At 41.1% G+C, this 14,043-nt stretch overlaps 1 protein-coding gene across 4 annotated transcripts in view; it reads left to right on the top strand.

The window, feature by feature from the left end:
- Window positions 1-14,043, top strand: part of TBC1D30 (TBC1 domain family member 30) — a 58,948-nt gene that overhangs the window by 31,994 nt on the left and 12,911 nt on the right. For all 4 annotated transcript variants that reach the window (XM_069853076.1, XM_069853068.1, XM_069853089.1 and 1 more), the window contains 6 exons: window positions 1,670-1,731; window positions 2,112-2,177; window positions 5,532-5,657; window positions 6,555-6,740; window positions 11,509-11,677; window positions 13,128-13,296. In XM_069853076.1, coding sequence (XP_069709177.1) covers window positions 1,670-1,731; window positions 2,112-2,177; window positions 5,532-5,657; window positions 6,555-6,740; window positions 11,509-11,677; window positions 13,128-13,296 — 778 coding nt within the window. The remainder of the gene's footprint in view (window positions 1-1,669; window positions 1,732-2,111; window positions 2,178-5,531; window positions 5,658-6,554; window positions 6,741-11,508; window positions 11,678-13,127; window positions 13,297-14,043) is intronic.

The following is a 14,043-nucleotide window of genomic DNA, read 5'->3' as shown; positions in this document are numbered from 1 at the left end:
CTGCCCCATCAAAATGAGGGCGGGGGGAATCTTGAAGGAAAAAGTCTTTGTCTTTATATCTTTAGCAGGCAATAAGGCTTGTAAATTACTTACCACCGCTTCAGTATGCAAGTGCTGAAAGGCATTTTGTTATATATTCCTTAACTAGCACTACTAGTTTGGCTTTCTGTCAGACTTGCAGGCTTAGTTCTCCAAAGTACTGAGTGTTACTGGTGAGTTGATTAGCATGGATTTTACATGCTTAAAGCCTTGCTGGTTTTTGGATTTTTTTCTTGATTTGTTGTTTGGGTTTTGGATTATTATTAATTTTTTTTTTACATATAGGGCTATTAAAATGTACATTAAAAACTTTTGTTTAGCATGTCAGAGAAGGGCAAGGAAGCTGGTGAAGGGGTTGGAGAACAAGTTTTAAGAGAGGTGGCTGAGGAAACTGGGATTGTTTAGTCTGGAAAAACAAGTCTGAGATCTTATCACTGCCTACAACTGCCTGAAAGGAGGTTGTAGCGAGGTGGGTATTGGTCTCCTCTCCCAGTAACAAATGATAGCACAAGAGGGAATGACCTCAAGTTGCACCAGAGGAGGTTCAGATCATCAGAATAAATTACTCCGCCAAAAGGGTTCTCAGGCACTGGCACAGGCTGCCCAGGGAAGTGGTTGAGTCACCATCCCTCGACATATTTAAAAGACAGATTGATGAGGTGCTCGGGGATCTGGTTTAGTAGTGGACGGGTACGGTTGGACTTGTTCTCAACAGTCTTTTTCAACCAAACGATTCCATGATATTCTAGACAGACAAGAAGCTATGCTAACATAATTAAAAATATGGAGCAATGTATCATGTTAAATGATGGTGGGGGAAAAAAAAGAAAGGCTTTGTTCTTTCGGCTAGAAGACTGGAGGGAGGGGACACGGTGTTCAGCACCGGAGCCTTGGACAGCGGCATTTGAAGGACCAGGGTCTTTCAAGTTCCTAGCGGGGGATGCAAAGCAAAGCAGCAGCGCTGCTGTTCTTGGGGCTGAACGTACACCAGTGCCACAGTCAGGATCCAGTGTAGGCCAGATTCTAGCCTTTTATGTAAAATATTAAATTTTATGCTATTAGCTGGCATGCTTTATAACAATTAAAATAATTTGCTGATATGGCCAAAATAAAATCTAAGCTTAAATGACAGTACTGACCAAATGTGCTTTACGTTCTGAGTAATTACTAAAAAAAATATATTCTGAGCAATAAAATCTTTTTAGCACCCCAAACTCAGAAATGAGTTTCTAGTTATTTAATGTCAAGAACTTGAAATAAATGGAGAGAAAATGTCTCTGTATATAATATTTCTGTGGATGCATATGATAGTTTGCAGTGTACAAGTGTAGTTTGTAGAGTAGTGAACTGTGTGATTTTTAGTGGAATTGGTTCTTCCAAACTACGTCATTAGAGTAGAGAGGGTATTACTGCATTTTAAAAACGTTTTGTCTGTGTACTTCTTAACATGTGCCTTGAATCCACTGTGAAGGCAAGAATTCACAGAAACAAGTTGAAATGTAGTTGTTGAAACAGGTAGCTGAAATCTTGTGTACTTATTTCAGTTGTGGTTTGGCTGTTTTGTTTTTTTTTACCTGATGAGCTAAATGAAAATAATGACCATGATTATTTTTTTTCTTTTTGTTTCTAGGGGTTGATACAAAATTGAAATTCACTCTCGAACCCTCTTTAGGTCAAAATGGTTTTCAGCAGGTAATTTGGTTAATTTTTCTCTTGAGTTTATGAAAGACTGTGTTCTTTTCAATCCAGGTACTTGCCTTAGTTCAAAAGTGCATCTGTCATTATATTGTCAGCATATTGTTTGCAATTTTATCAAGAGCTGTTCCATTAGTATTTGGAAAATGCAATAGGCTTTTATTGTTTACTCAGTTGCCTCATTAGTCTTTGTGTCCTAGAATATTCTATTTTTGTTATATTATTAAGTAATCTATATTTTTCCTTTGTGTGGGTTAAGAAGTTAAACTCTGAAATGTGTACAGTTAAACAAAGTGAATTTGCACATCTGCAGTGTTGTAAATTATGAATTAAATTAGTGGTGAAATTTATACGTTCTTGGATGCTTTTGCTTTCAGTGGCATGATGCGCTTAAAGCAGTGGCTAGATTACCAACAGGCATACCGAAAGAATGGCGGAGAAAGGTAGGTAAACCCCTATGCTTTGTGGGACATATTGTCTGTGGGTTTATCAGGACAGGTGAATGACATCAATATTATCTGTGTTTTTTAACAAATACTTGGAAGTTTTAAATTTAAGTTGTACTGGGCATTTTTTCTAGTTTGCATTCTTCAGTGATAATCTCACAAGGCAGCTGGAGAGACTGAGGAGACAGTCAAAGATGGTGTTTTCAATAGGCAGGCTGTTTCAGCTTAAAGCTTAGGTGACCTATTCTGCTGCAGATGTTATCACTTCATTCTGTCAGTCTCAAGGAATTGCACTGGTGAAGCTGCCCCTGCAGCTGAAGATCAACTGAAGGGAGAGTAAATTCCCAGTGTAGGCTGTCATACCTATGAAGGTGAAGTTGATAGATGCTAGTGCTGACAAGAAAGCTCATAGAAACATTTGATGGGCGAAAGGCAGATTGCCTAAATTAGGGGAGATAAGAGTCAGGAGTGATGTAGAGCGTGCCATTAATGGGAAATTGCGCTGACTTAGTGTTGTAAGAAAGGGTCCAATGGGAGTTTGCTAAATTTACTTTATTGCTGTCTTCAACAACGTTTGATGTTCCCCAGCCTAAAAAAAAAGGGTGTCTACTTATTTTTCCTATAAAACTGAGTCACAAGATCTCGGCATTAAAAAAGTGATTTTAATTAAAAAGAATATTTTGAAAGCTTAATGAAATACACGTAGTTGCATATATTTTTGATGCATCAGATTAATGTCCTTCTCCTGTTTTCTTTTTGCTGTCTTTCAAAACTGAACTGTTCCTCTTTACAAAGCAGGGGAGGAAGAAATGGAAGGCTTAAAGTGGCATCATTTTCCTCACACCACTATGATTTTATTTTTAATCTACAACTCTGGTGAATCGTTATATATCATTATATATCCATCTAATAGCCTTTTTTTCCTTTCTGAAATGTTCTTTTCCCACATTCCAGTAAGTCTCTTGGACAATTTTCTGTGGTAGATGAGTGGCAGAAGTCATAGAATCACAGAGTGGTTGAGATTGGAAGGGGTCTCTGGAGGTCCAACCCCCCTGCCCAGGCAGGGCCACCTGCAGCCGGTTGCCCAGGACTGTCTCCACATTGCTTTTGAATATCTCCAAGTAAGAAGATTCCACAGCGTCTCTGGGCAGCTTGTGTTAGTGCTCTGTCACCCTCACAGTGAAAAAAATGTTGCCTTATCTTCAGGTAGAACCTCCTGTGTTTCAATTTGTGCCCACTGCCTCTTGTCCTGTCACTGGGCGTCGTTGAGAAGAGCCTGGTTTCATCTTCTTTTTACCCTCCCCTCAGGTATTTATATAACTTGATAAGATCCCCCATGAGCCTTCTATAGGCTGAACATTCTCAGCTCTCTCGTAGGAGGGATGCTCCAGTCCCTTAATCTTCTTAGTGGCCCATTGCTGGACATTCTGTAGCTCTGTGCCTCTCGTACTGAGGAGCCCAGGGTTAGACTGAGCCCTCCAGGTGTGTCTCACTAGCGCTGAGCAGAGGGCAAGAATCACCTCTTTCAGCCTGCTGGCGGTGCTTTGTCTGATGCAGCCCTGGAGGCTGTTGGCCTTCTTTCCCACAAGGGCACTTTGCTGCCTTGTGGTCAACTTGGTGTCCACCAGAGCACCCAGCTCCTTCTCTGCCAAGTTTCTTACCAACTGGATGGTCCCCAGCATATATTGGTGCCTGAGGCTGTTCCTCCCCAGGGGCAGGACTCTTTGATGAACTCCATGAGGTTCTTGTCAGCCCTCTTCTCCAGCCTGTCAAGGTGCCTTTGGGCTCATCAGCGACTTCTCCTGGTTTTGTGTCATCAGGAGACTTGCTGAGGCTATGCTCTGCTGCGTCATCCAACTTGTTTCTCTGTCTTTTCCTTCTCACTCTGCCCATCTCTGTGTTTGCTCACACATGACCACATGATGCTAACCAAAGGAGATGCATTAAGAGGAGGGATGTGGTATTTTCACTGCCATTCCCTGTTTTTCCAATGATTTTAGGATAGATACCAAAACATTTTGTGTTGGCAGCATGCTGATTCCCTCCCCTGCTGGCAGCAGAGGGACTAGGCTGACATCTGCATTATTGCTGTGGCATGTGACATTTGTTTTCTGTGGCTGGCAGAGATAAAGAATCCAGTCAAACAACATCAGCAGGATGTCAGCAGTGCCAGAGGCTGCTGGGAGGCATAACAGTGGCAGTCCTTTGCATGGGTGGCTTTGCAAAAGTGTGGGAAGGGACATTTAAATGCAGAAAATGTGAAATTCTGGGGGCTAGCTATAAATTCCTTCATCATGCAGCTATCTAAGTGTTTAAATCTGTGGGAAGTGTCTGAATTGCTTTTCTCATTTGAGTGAGTTAACGGCTGATATAAAACTCGATCAATTTGCTTTCATGATTTCTTTTGGTTTGCTGAAGAGGAAGCCAAATCATTGCATGATCTGTTGTCTGTCTTTCCCCAGGGTTTGGGGACTTTTCAGATATTTAATGAAGGTCCAGCTTTTGTCTTAGATACCAGAACAGATTTATGCATGTGTAATTATTAAGCTTTAAAAATAGTCAAGATGCTTGTTTTCAGAGTTCCCTGTAGCAACAACAGTCCAGGAAGCCTTCTTATCATAGAATCATTAGGTTGGAAAAGACCTTTGAGATTGACTCCAATCATACCTATCCGCTACTAAATCATATCCTCAAGCACCTCATCTAACTGCCTTTTAAACGCTTCCAGGGGTTTAAAAGGTGGTGACTCATCCACCTCCCTAGGCAGCCTCTTCCAGTGCTTGATAACCCTTTCTGTGAAGAATTTTTTTCTGATGTCCAATCTAAACTCTTGCAATCCAAGTGGTACTTTGAGGTCAATCCCAAGCAGTTAATACTAGATGATATTTCTTCTGCAAAGTTGGTCAAGAGACCCCTGGTAAAGAGAAGCACCACTAGATTTCTTTTGTGGGGTTCCCAGCCTGGTGCAGTATTACTTTTTTTATATAACTCCTTGCTGGTTATGAGGTTAGAAGGGCTGAACTGACAAGGTGGGTCCTTGCAAGAGAATGTTACCGTCTTGGAAGGTCACTGTGTGTTCAGTTTCTGACAATGGACTTCCGTCTTTGTAAGGAGTTCACGGATGTGGACACTTAATGCTAACAGTTTCCTTCCTTTCTGTTTTAAGGAACAATATATTGTGCAATTGTGCAAAAATTGTTTTAGACATAGGCCTTTTCTGTACATTTCAAGTCTAACAGCAGATCACATTGGGGGGAAGCTGATGAGGTTCATCTAATGATAAATATCAAAACTGTTTATCTTTTACCTGAGAAATAATTCATTTTGTTGACTTGCTTTGTGTATTTCCAGGTTTGGCTGACCCTAGCAGATCAGTACTTACACAGTATAGCAATTGACTGGGATAAAACCATGCGTTTCACATTCAATGAAAGAAGTAATCCTGATGATGACTCTATGGGTATCCAGATAGTAAAGGTAGCCAGTTAATTTGTTATTTTATTTCATTTTTAATTGAAAAGTTGATTATTTTTTTATAGGTGGAGTTTGGGTTTATGTTGTTTTCTGCAGCTGCTTTGCAAAAATTACATCTTAATTTTGGTGGACCAAGAGGTGTTGTTTCTTCAGCTTCTTTGCCCCTTCTGCATTGGTCTGGTTCCAGTTAGCTGAGAAAAAAAATTGCTATTGCTGATGATTTTTGCTCAATTTCTACTTTTTTGTTTTAAAAAAATTACTGAAGTTTAACTGAGACAAAGGAACATAAGTGGTTTCTTTCCTTTTCTCTACAAATAAACGCGAATGTTCACTGGGATTAAAAAATATTTGTGAGAGGCTGTGTTCTATAGTCAATTTAATGAATACTCTGTGTTCTTGATTATTACAGTTGTCATCTGTACTTGGTAATTGAAGCTTATAGATATTACTAAATATTAAACGTTATAGTACAAGTTTTGCCTTTCACTTGTAAATCACTTAAATTTCAAGGATGGTGTTTCTGTTTTTTTTTACCTTTTGAAAACTCAGTTGCCTCGTAGTTCTTCTGTGCTTCAATAGAAACAGTTGCTCTTTATTGTTCAATTCAGCAGCTGTTATGTCTTTCCTCTTTGAAACCTAGATTTCTGTTATCTTCTGTGACAACTTCATATGAACATCTTCTAGGTAACTTGTTTATTTAAGAGCTTGTTGATCCTATTTCTTTTCAGTAATCTAAAGATTTACAGATTAAAAAAGAAACATTGTCATCAGCTTTGGGAGTGTGTATTGGGAGGGTGGAGGTGGAAGGAAAAGTGGGACAGGCAGAGAACTAAAGGTAGAAGGAAAATCCACATCATCTCTATCTGTTCTTGTCTCTTTTTTTTTTTTTTTTCTTTAAAGGACCTTCACCGAACTGGTTGCAGCTCTTACTGTGGCCAGGAGGCAGAGCAAGATCGAGTGGTATTAAAACGTGTATTGCTGGCATATGCCAGGTGGAATAAATCTGTTGGCTATTGTCAAGGATTTAACATACTAGCTGCACTTATTCTGGAAGTAATGGAGGGCAATGAAGGGGATGCCCTGAAAGTGAGTAAAATATTTGTTTTCAATGCTTTTAGTTAGTGAACTTCAGTGACTGAATTTTGTAGACAGCCTGGAAGGGCAGAACTCGTAGGACTCAACCAATTTATTATCTGCTGATTGTTTTGTTATCCTCTCTGAAATAAAATGAACTGTCTGAATGTTGTCACTGTTTAATTTTTTTTTTTCAAAATGAAACTAGTGAGGACTTGGCCATAATAAAAATAAATGGCAACACTGTTTCTTACTTTAGAATATTTTATCCCACAATCCCAAATCTGCTTCCAAACACCATAGGTAGCTGAAACTTTCAGATTCCATTATCAGCCTCTTGTGTGGCAGCAGCGTGCAAGGCAGTTGATAAAGCTGCCGTATTTTAAAGCAAATTCCAGGAAAACACAATAGTCGAAATTAAAGTAAGTCACTTTGTAACTACTTTTTTTGGGCTATGTTAGTCATACAGTGGTTTATTTTTTTTAGACCTTTTCTATTATAATTAAAATAAAGCTTCATGAAATCTGTAGTGTGCCAGAAAATGGAAATACAGTTTACTACAGGATGTGGTCTAAGGTTTGCCAAGGTCATGTATAAATTTCCTTAAGTAATCTTGCTCATATGTGTGAGTTGAGATCAGATCAGTAAAAGATGACTATAACTCTTGAGGTGCTGAGCTGTCTGTTTTGCCTTAGACAATGGTAAATATTTAAATTCACTCAGACCTTCTAAAATATAAAGCATATGGTAGTAGTGTCCAACTAGCTGATATTTAATACTTCTTGCTAGAGAGCTGTCTGTAATAGGAAGAAAATGCCATTATACACCTACTTTATATCAGTGAGTAAAATTTCTTGCAATAATTCTTGCTAAAAATTTCCTTAGTATTTTTAACTATAATTTGTCACATTTTATTGTGGTCTTATGCTGTCCAGAAGCTCCTAAAACACATTATGATAATATAGGAAATATGATTGCCCAAGGTTTATGAAGTCCATATTGATTATAAGAACTGTGCATCCTTATATTATTGGATTGTCTTTTACTATGAGCGATGTCAGGCTCCTTGTGCTAAGGGAAGGGAGCCAGACTGCCCTAGGGAGGTAAAGTGCTGAAGGCTGTTAGCAGCAAAAAGGATCTTACCTGGCAAAAGTAAGAATGGAAGATAAAGTAATGTCTTTTCCAAGGTTAGTGCCTAGGCTGTGCAGCACTGGAATTTCCCCAGAAGAGAGAGGGAACCAGAGGAAAAGTGGTGTGGGATGGGAAAAGAAAAGGAACTGGGATTTAGTGTGTGGCGGTTTTGTTGTTGTAGTCACTGTACTGTCTAAAGCAAGTGACTTCAAAACAGCTGCAGAGACTGCTGGTTTTAAAGGTGCCCTCTAGTTTGGAGCTATGGGGAGACTATGTTCAGACTATTGCAGTGTCTAGGAGTTAAGGGAGCAAGGGGATTCTCAGGGATCGCCAGCCAGGTCCCCTTTCTGGGAAGGATGTTAAAAACAAAAGCTCTGTATTTGGAAATTGTCTCCCAGGGGCTGGCAAGCAGCTGGTGATACTGGCACCCATGAGGCTTTAACAGCACAGAACCCAGTGTTAGCTCAGTGAAAGCCCAGTCAGGGATACACGAGTCTTCACCGGTTAATGTAAGCATGTTTTAAGTTAAATTCCTGAAGACACCTCACAGTTAGCCACTTGAAATTATGGAAGCAAGAAAATAAGAGCTTGCATGTGTAGAAGCTATCAGGGTAGACATGAAAGTCGCATAGATACTGAAACTTCACTCACATGTGAATTGTTTTGAGAATGTTTTTTAAAAAGTAGCTTCACATATTTACCAGCTAATTCTTCATGACACATCTCTAACAAAAAATCAAAAAAAAATAACAAAAAATCTTTCTACAAATATATAAATAATAAAAGGCGGACTAGGGAGACCATACAGTCCCTATTGGACACAGAAGGAACAACAGTAACAGGGGATGAGGAAAAGGCTGAGGTACTTAATGCCTTCTTTGCCTCAGTCTTTAGTTGTAAGGAGGGTCGTTCCGTCTGTGTACTAACCCAGGAGCTAGAGGAGCATAATGAGGCTCCCGTGATCCAAGAGGAGGTGGTCAGAGCCTTGCTAGCCCGACTGGACAGTCACAAGTCTATGGGGCCGGACGGGATTCACCCTAGGGTACTGAAGGAGCTGGCGGATGTGCTGGCCAAACCCCTTTCCATCATCTTCCAACAGTCCTGGAAGACTGGGGAAGTCCCACTGGACTGGAGGCTGGCGGATGTCGTGCCCATCTACAAAAAGGGCTGCAGGGAGGACCCAGGAAACTACAGGCCTGTCAGTCTGACCTCAGTGCCAGGGAAAGTCATGGAGCAGGTGATCTTGAGTGCTATCATGAAGCACATGCAAGAGAACCGGGTGATCAGGCCCAGTCAACATGGGTTCACAAAAGGCAGGTCTTGCCAAACTAACCTGATCGCCTTCTATGACAAAGTGACTCGGCTGCTGGATGAGGGAAAGGCTGTGGATGTGGTCTTCCTGGACTTCAGCAAAGCCTTTGACACAGTTTCTCACAGCATTCTGCTTGGGAAGCTGTCAGCCTCTGGCCTGGACAGGCGCACGCTCTCCTGGGTGGAAAACTGGTTGGATGGCCGGGCCCAGAGAGTGGTGGTAAATGGTGCAAAATCTAGCTGGAGGCCAGTGACAAGTGGGGTTCCCCAGGGCTCAGTGCTGGGTCCAGCCCTGTTCAATGTCTTTATCAATGACATGGAGGAAGGCATCGAGTGCACCCTTAGCAAGTTTGCGGACGACACTAAGCTGGGTGGAAGTGTCGATCTGCTGGAGGGTAGGGAGGCTCTGCAAAGGGATCTGAACAGGCTGGACCGCTGGGCAGAGTCCAATGGGATGAGGTTTAACAAGGCCAAAGGCCGGGTCCTGCACTTGGGGCACAACAACCCTGTGCAGTGCTACAGACTAGGAGAAGTCTGTCTAGAAAGCTGCCTGGAGGAGAGGGACCTGGGGGTGTTGGTTGACAACCGACTGAATATGAGCCAGCAGTGTGCCCAGGTGTCCAAGAAGGCCAATGGCATCTTGGCTTGGATCAGAAACGGCGTGACCAGCAGGTCCAGGGAGGTTATCCTCCCTCTGTACTCGGCACTGGTGAGACCGCTCCTCGAATCCTGTGTTCAGTTCTGGGCCCCTCACCACAAGAAGGATGTTGAGGCTCTGGAACGAGTCCAGAGAAGAGCAACAAAGCTGGTGAAGGGGCTGGAGAACAGGCCTTATGAGGAACGTCTGAGGGAGCTGGGGTTGTTTAGCCTGGAGAAGAGGAGGCTGAGGGGTGACCTCATTGCTCTCTACAACTACCTGAAAGGAGGTTGTGGAGAGGAGGGTGCTGGCCTCTTCTCCCAAGTGACAGGGGACAGGACAAGAGGGAATGGCCTCAAGCTCCACCAGGGGAGGTTTAGGCTAGACGTTAGGAAAAAATTCTTTACAGAAAGGGTCATTGGGCACTGGATCAGGCTGCCCAGGGAGGTGGTTGATTCACCTTCCCTGGAGGTGTTTAAGGCACGGGTGGATGAGGTGCTGAGGGATATGGTTTAGTGTTTGATGGGAACGGTTGGACTCGATGATCCGGTGGGTCTCTTCCAACCTGGTTATTCTGTGATTCTGTGATTCTCTACATATTTCTATCATGACTTGACTTTGTAATTCCCCAAAATAACGTGCAGGAAAAAAGGCTGCTACTGCCCAGAAAAATCTTGCAAGGACAAGCGGTCCCAAGAAGCTGGGAGAGAATAGGAAGCAGTAAAACCATGTCAGGTAGTGCCCTTGGAAGTCCAGTGTCTGCCAAGCTCTTTTTGTGAATATCTTACGAAAAGCGAGGGATTGGAAGGAGGATTGTCTCCTGTGTGTGAAGGTACCATGCTCTTCTCAAGCGTTAGAGGCTCTATGAAACAGATAAGGATGCTAATTTGTGATGTTAACAAAGGAGTAATGGAGATCTGAAGCAGGTGGGATGACCGAGTGTAGGCTGGCCATAGAGATTATGAAAGTTCCTGAAGCTGAAGCCAGCTTCTTCTGTTGGGCTGATAATACACGGACTGCGTATTTCTTTTCTGCATTTGTTCATTCTCAAAAAATGTGACAGTATCCAGTTAATACATTACCACCCATGCAGTTGAGCGATCTCACTTGAAACAGATGTCTGTTTAAAATGTCTCCTGTTGCTTTATTTAGCACCTTTAAAGTGACAAGATAAAGTGCAGCACATGGTAACACGTCACCGTAAAATGTGTGAAGAATGCTTTTTAAAGAACAGTATCATTTTGGCGAGGGAAAAAAATATGATTTGGAAAGTTAGTCTTCTAATTGTGGCATTTAGCAACCAGAGAAGGGACAGTGGAACTTTCCAACAGTGTGGAGGATATCATAAACACATACAGCACCAGAAGCGCTGAAAGTTGCTTTTGGTTTGAATAATGCCTCCAATTTGGGCATAATTTACTGTGACATTGACTCTGATCATTAATAGTTCATAAATTCTGAACAGCTTCAAAAGGCCTTTGCACTTCGATTACTTGTGGATATCTAGAGTACCTGTGGCTGCTTAAAATGGTAATGTTTTTCCCCCATATAAATGGAGATACCAGAGGCTTGTGTTGCGTCTGGCTCCAAGCCATTCTTTAGTGAACATAGAACTTTAAAATTCTATGGTGTTTTTTTCTGTTATGCCTAGAAAATACGTGTCCCTAAGTACTACGTGATTATATTTAATTTTCCCCACAGATCATGATTTATCTAATTGATAAGGTGCTTCCTGATAGCTATTTTGTGAATAATCTCCGTGCGCTCTCTGTGGATATGGCTGTTTTCCGAGATCTTTTAAGAATGCAGCTACCTGAACTGTCCCAGCACTTAGACACTCTGCAAAGAGCTGCTAACAGAGAAAGTGGAGGTAGGTTCAACAGAAAATACTATTAAATTCTTTTTTGTTATATTTTCACCTGAGCACTTGTCTAAAAATACAGTCTCTTAAGTGTTTACATGAGTTTATTGCTCAGAACGTATGTTGTAATTTATTAAGGTGAAAGAGGATGGTTTCCTTAATATAAATAGGTGACACTCTCAGGGGGGGAAAATAAGGGGAAATAATTTGGTTCCACCAAGCAGAGTCATGTTGGCAGGGGGTTAAAATGTATGGAGTGACATCGCTGTCACACACACCTTAGTACAAGGTCTGCCTTGAAAAGGTTGTTTCTTGCCTTAGCTCAAGATACCTGTCCTCCCACTGCTCCTTAATTTCTAGCTTATTTTTCTGGGAAAAGTTACTACATGGGAGCAAATGGTGCCTGGTTACTATTTGTTCATACAAATTTTGTATTTGGTGATACACAGATACAAAATTCAGAAGTCCATCTTGGGTTGCTACCTGGAAAAAAGCTTTGCACTGTGATTTTTTTTTTTTTTTCTGTTATATCATTCCCTCCAGACTTTTCCTTTCCTATAAAAGACATGCAGCTCTTTTATTTGGGAGTGTTTGGGGGAGGGTGGTGTTTTTAGTGTTGCTTGGTTTTGGGTTTTTTTTCAGTCTGGAAGCAAAGTGCACACTGAGTCTTATCTTAGAAAAGTGTGTTCCATAAACCGTGACTGTGCCCAAACTGTATCAAACCAAAGAAAGGCTATCAAGGAAGTATTTGCTCTTTGAAAGCATTTTCACAGGCAGCAGCCTCATTGGTCGTGGCCTTCAGTGCATCAGTTGATACTAAGATGCACAGTGTTCTGTGAGCATAACAAGAATGTAAAGCTTCAGAGTTTCAGGATGAAATGCCGTATCTTGTTTGAAATTTGACAAGCCAAAAGGAAAACTGAACGTTACAGTTCTTCTAAGCTGTCAGTACATCCGGATTTTAAAATAATAGATGAGACTTTACAGAGACAGTCTCTTTAACCTTTATGTAGATGAAGACTTATACCCTTAGTTTCTGAAGAAATGCAGCATTTTGGGTTTATTTGGGAGGGGAAGTTTACTTTGGTTTGGGGTTTTTTTGTTTGTTTTTTTTTTTAATATATAAAAGCTTTTAGCTTGTATCTTTAGGGAAGGAAAAAAAAATCTTTATAAGGTAAAAAAGAAAGTGTGGTGGTGTTTTCCAAGTTTTGCAGTCCAGAATCAGTGCTGCTACTTAGACCTTTTTGCAGTGCAGCAGAATGGAAGGTGAGTTAAGTATGTAGTTTTTCCACTGTTTTTTACTCAGCTTATCTTTGGACAGCTGCAGGCTAAGTAAGTTTTGAGCAATAACAGAGGTACTACAATTTCTGGTGGATTTCAGTGTGTGGTTTATACTCTGTGTAAAATTAACAGTAAACTACAATTACTTAAAGCATTTTTTTTTATTTTTTTATTTCAGGAGGCTATGAACCCCCACTTACAAATGTCTTCACAATGCAGTGGTTTCTGACCCTCTTTGCCACTTGTCTGCCTAACCATACAGTTCTGAAGATATGGGATTCAGTATTCTTTGAAGGCTCTGAAATTATACTGAGAGTAGCTTTGGCTATCTGGGCAAAGTTAGGAGAGTAAGTGTCATTTTCATCTGATTTTTGTTTTCAGTGTGAGCGATGTGTGTAGCTTACCTTGTTCTGAAGAGAATGTTCTCAATTCTAAACAAGATGCAATCTTTCAGGAGAATGATTTTGCTTTGAGAAAGCTGCACAAAGTGCCTCTCTGGCAAAACCGTGTTCTTTTGTCATTGTGTCAGAACAGGCATGATAATTAATTGACACTTGCTGCAGGAAATGTCTCCAGTTGTTTGCAATGTATGTGTATAATGTCTTCATGCTATGCTAAAAGGTTGGTTGGACTTGCCAGAACATGAACTACCGAGGGAGCTGGTAAATAATCTGTGGAAAGATACAAAGAGTGACCTGAGAGTGACTGCCTAGTTTAATTGGGTTCCTGAAGCTGGGGATGTCAATTTTCTTATTTTTGCTTCAGGAGACTTATGGATTTGAGCCCATTGGCTAGACCTAAGGGAAGAATTCAGTGTTACATGATTGTTTTCTTCTAAGGCCTGCAAACAAATTTTCCCGAAATTCTCTGCTTTTAAAGAACGTTCTAGCCAGGTTTCTATCAACATTCTTTATGGCCCTCGATATGCACCGTGTAGGACAAAACACAAGAGATGATTAGTTCTTCTAAATGCCTCTGTTGTCATAGCAAATATTTGCATTCGAAAGAGTGTACAGTACTCCTGGAGAAAAGAGTTTTGTCACTGAATTATGTGGAAGGTGTGAGTTCTGATGGGTTGAACAGTTCAGCTGGAA

This window comes from Phaenicophaeus curvirostris, chromosome 1 (assembly GCF_032191515.1).
Source record: "Phaenicophaeus curvirostris isolate KB17595 chromosome 1, BPBGC_Pcur_1.0, whole genome shotgun sequence".
Taxonomy (NCBI): domain Eukaryota; kingdom Metazoa; phylum Chordata; class Aves; order Cuculiformes; family Cuculidae; genus Phaenicophaeus; species Phaenicophaeus curvirostris.
Note: the sequence above shows the minus strand (reverse complement) of the source record. Positions and strands in the feature narration are given on the sequence as shown.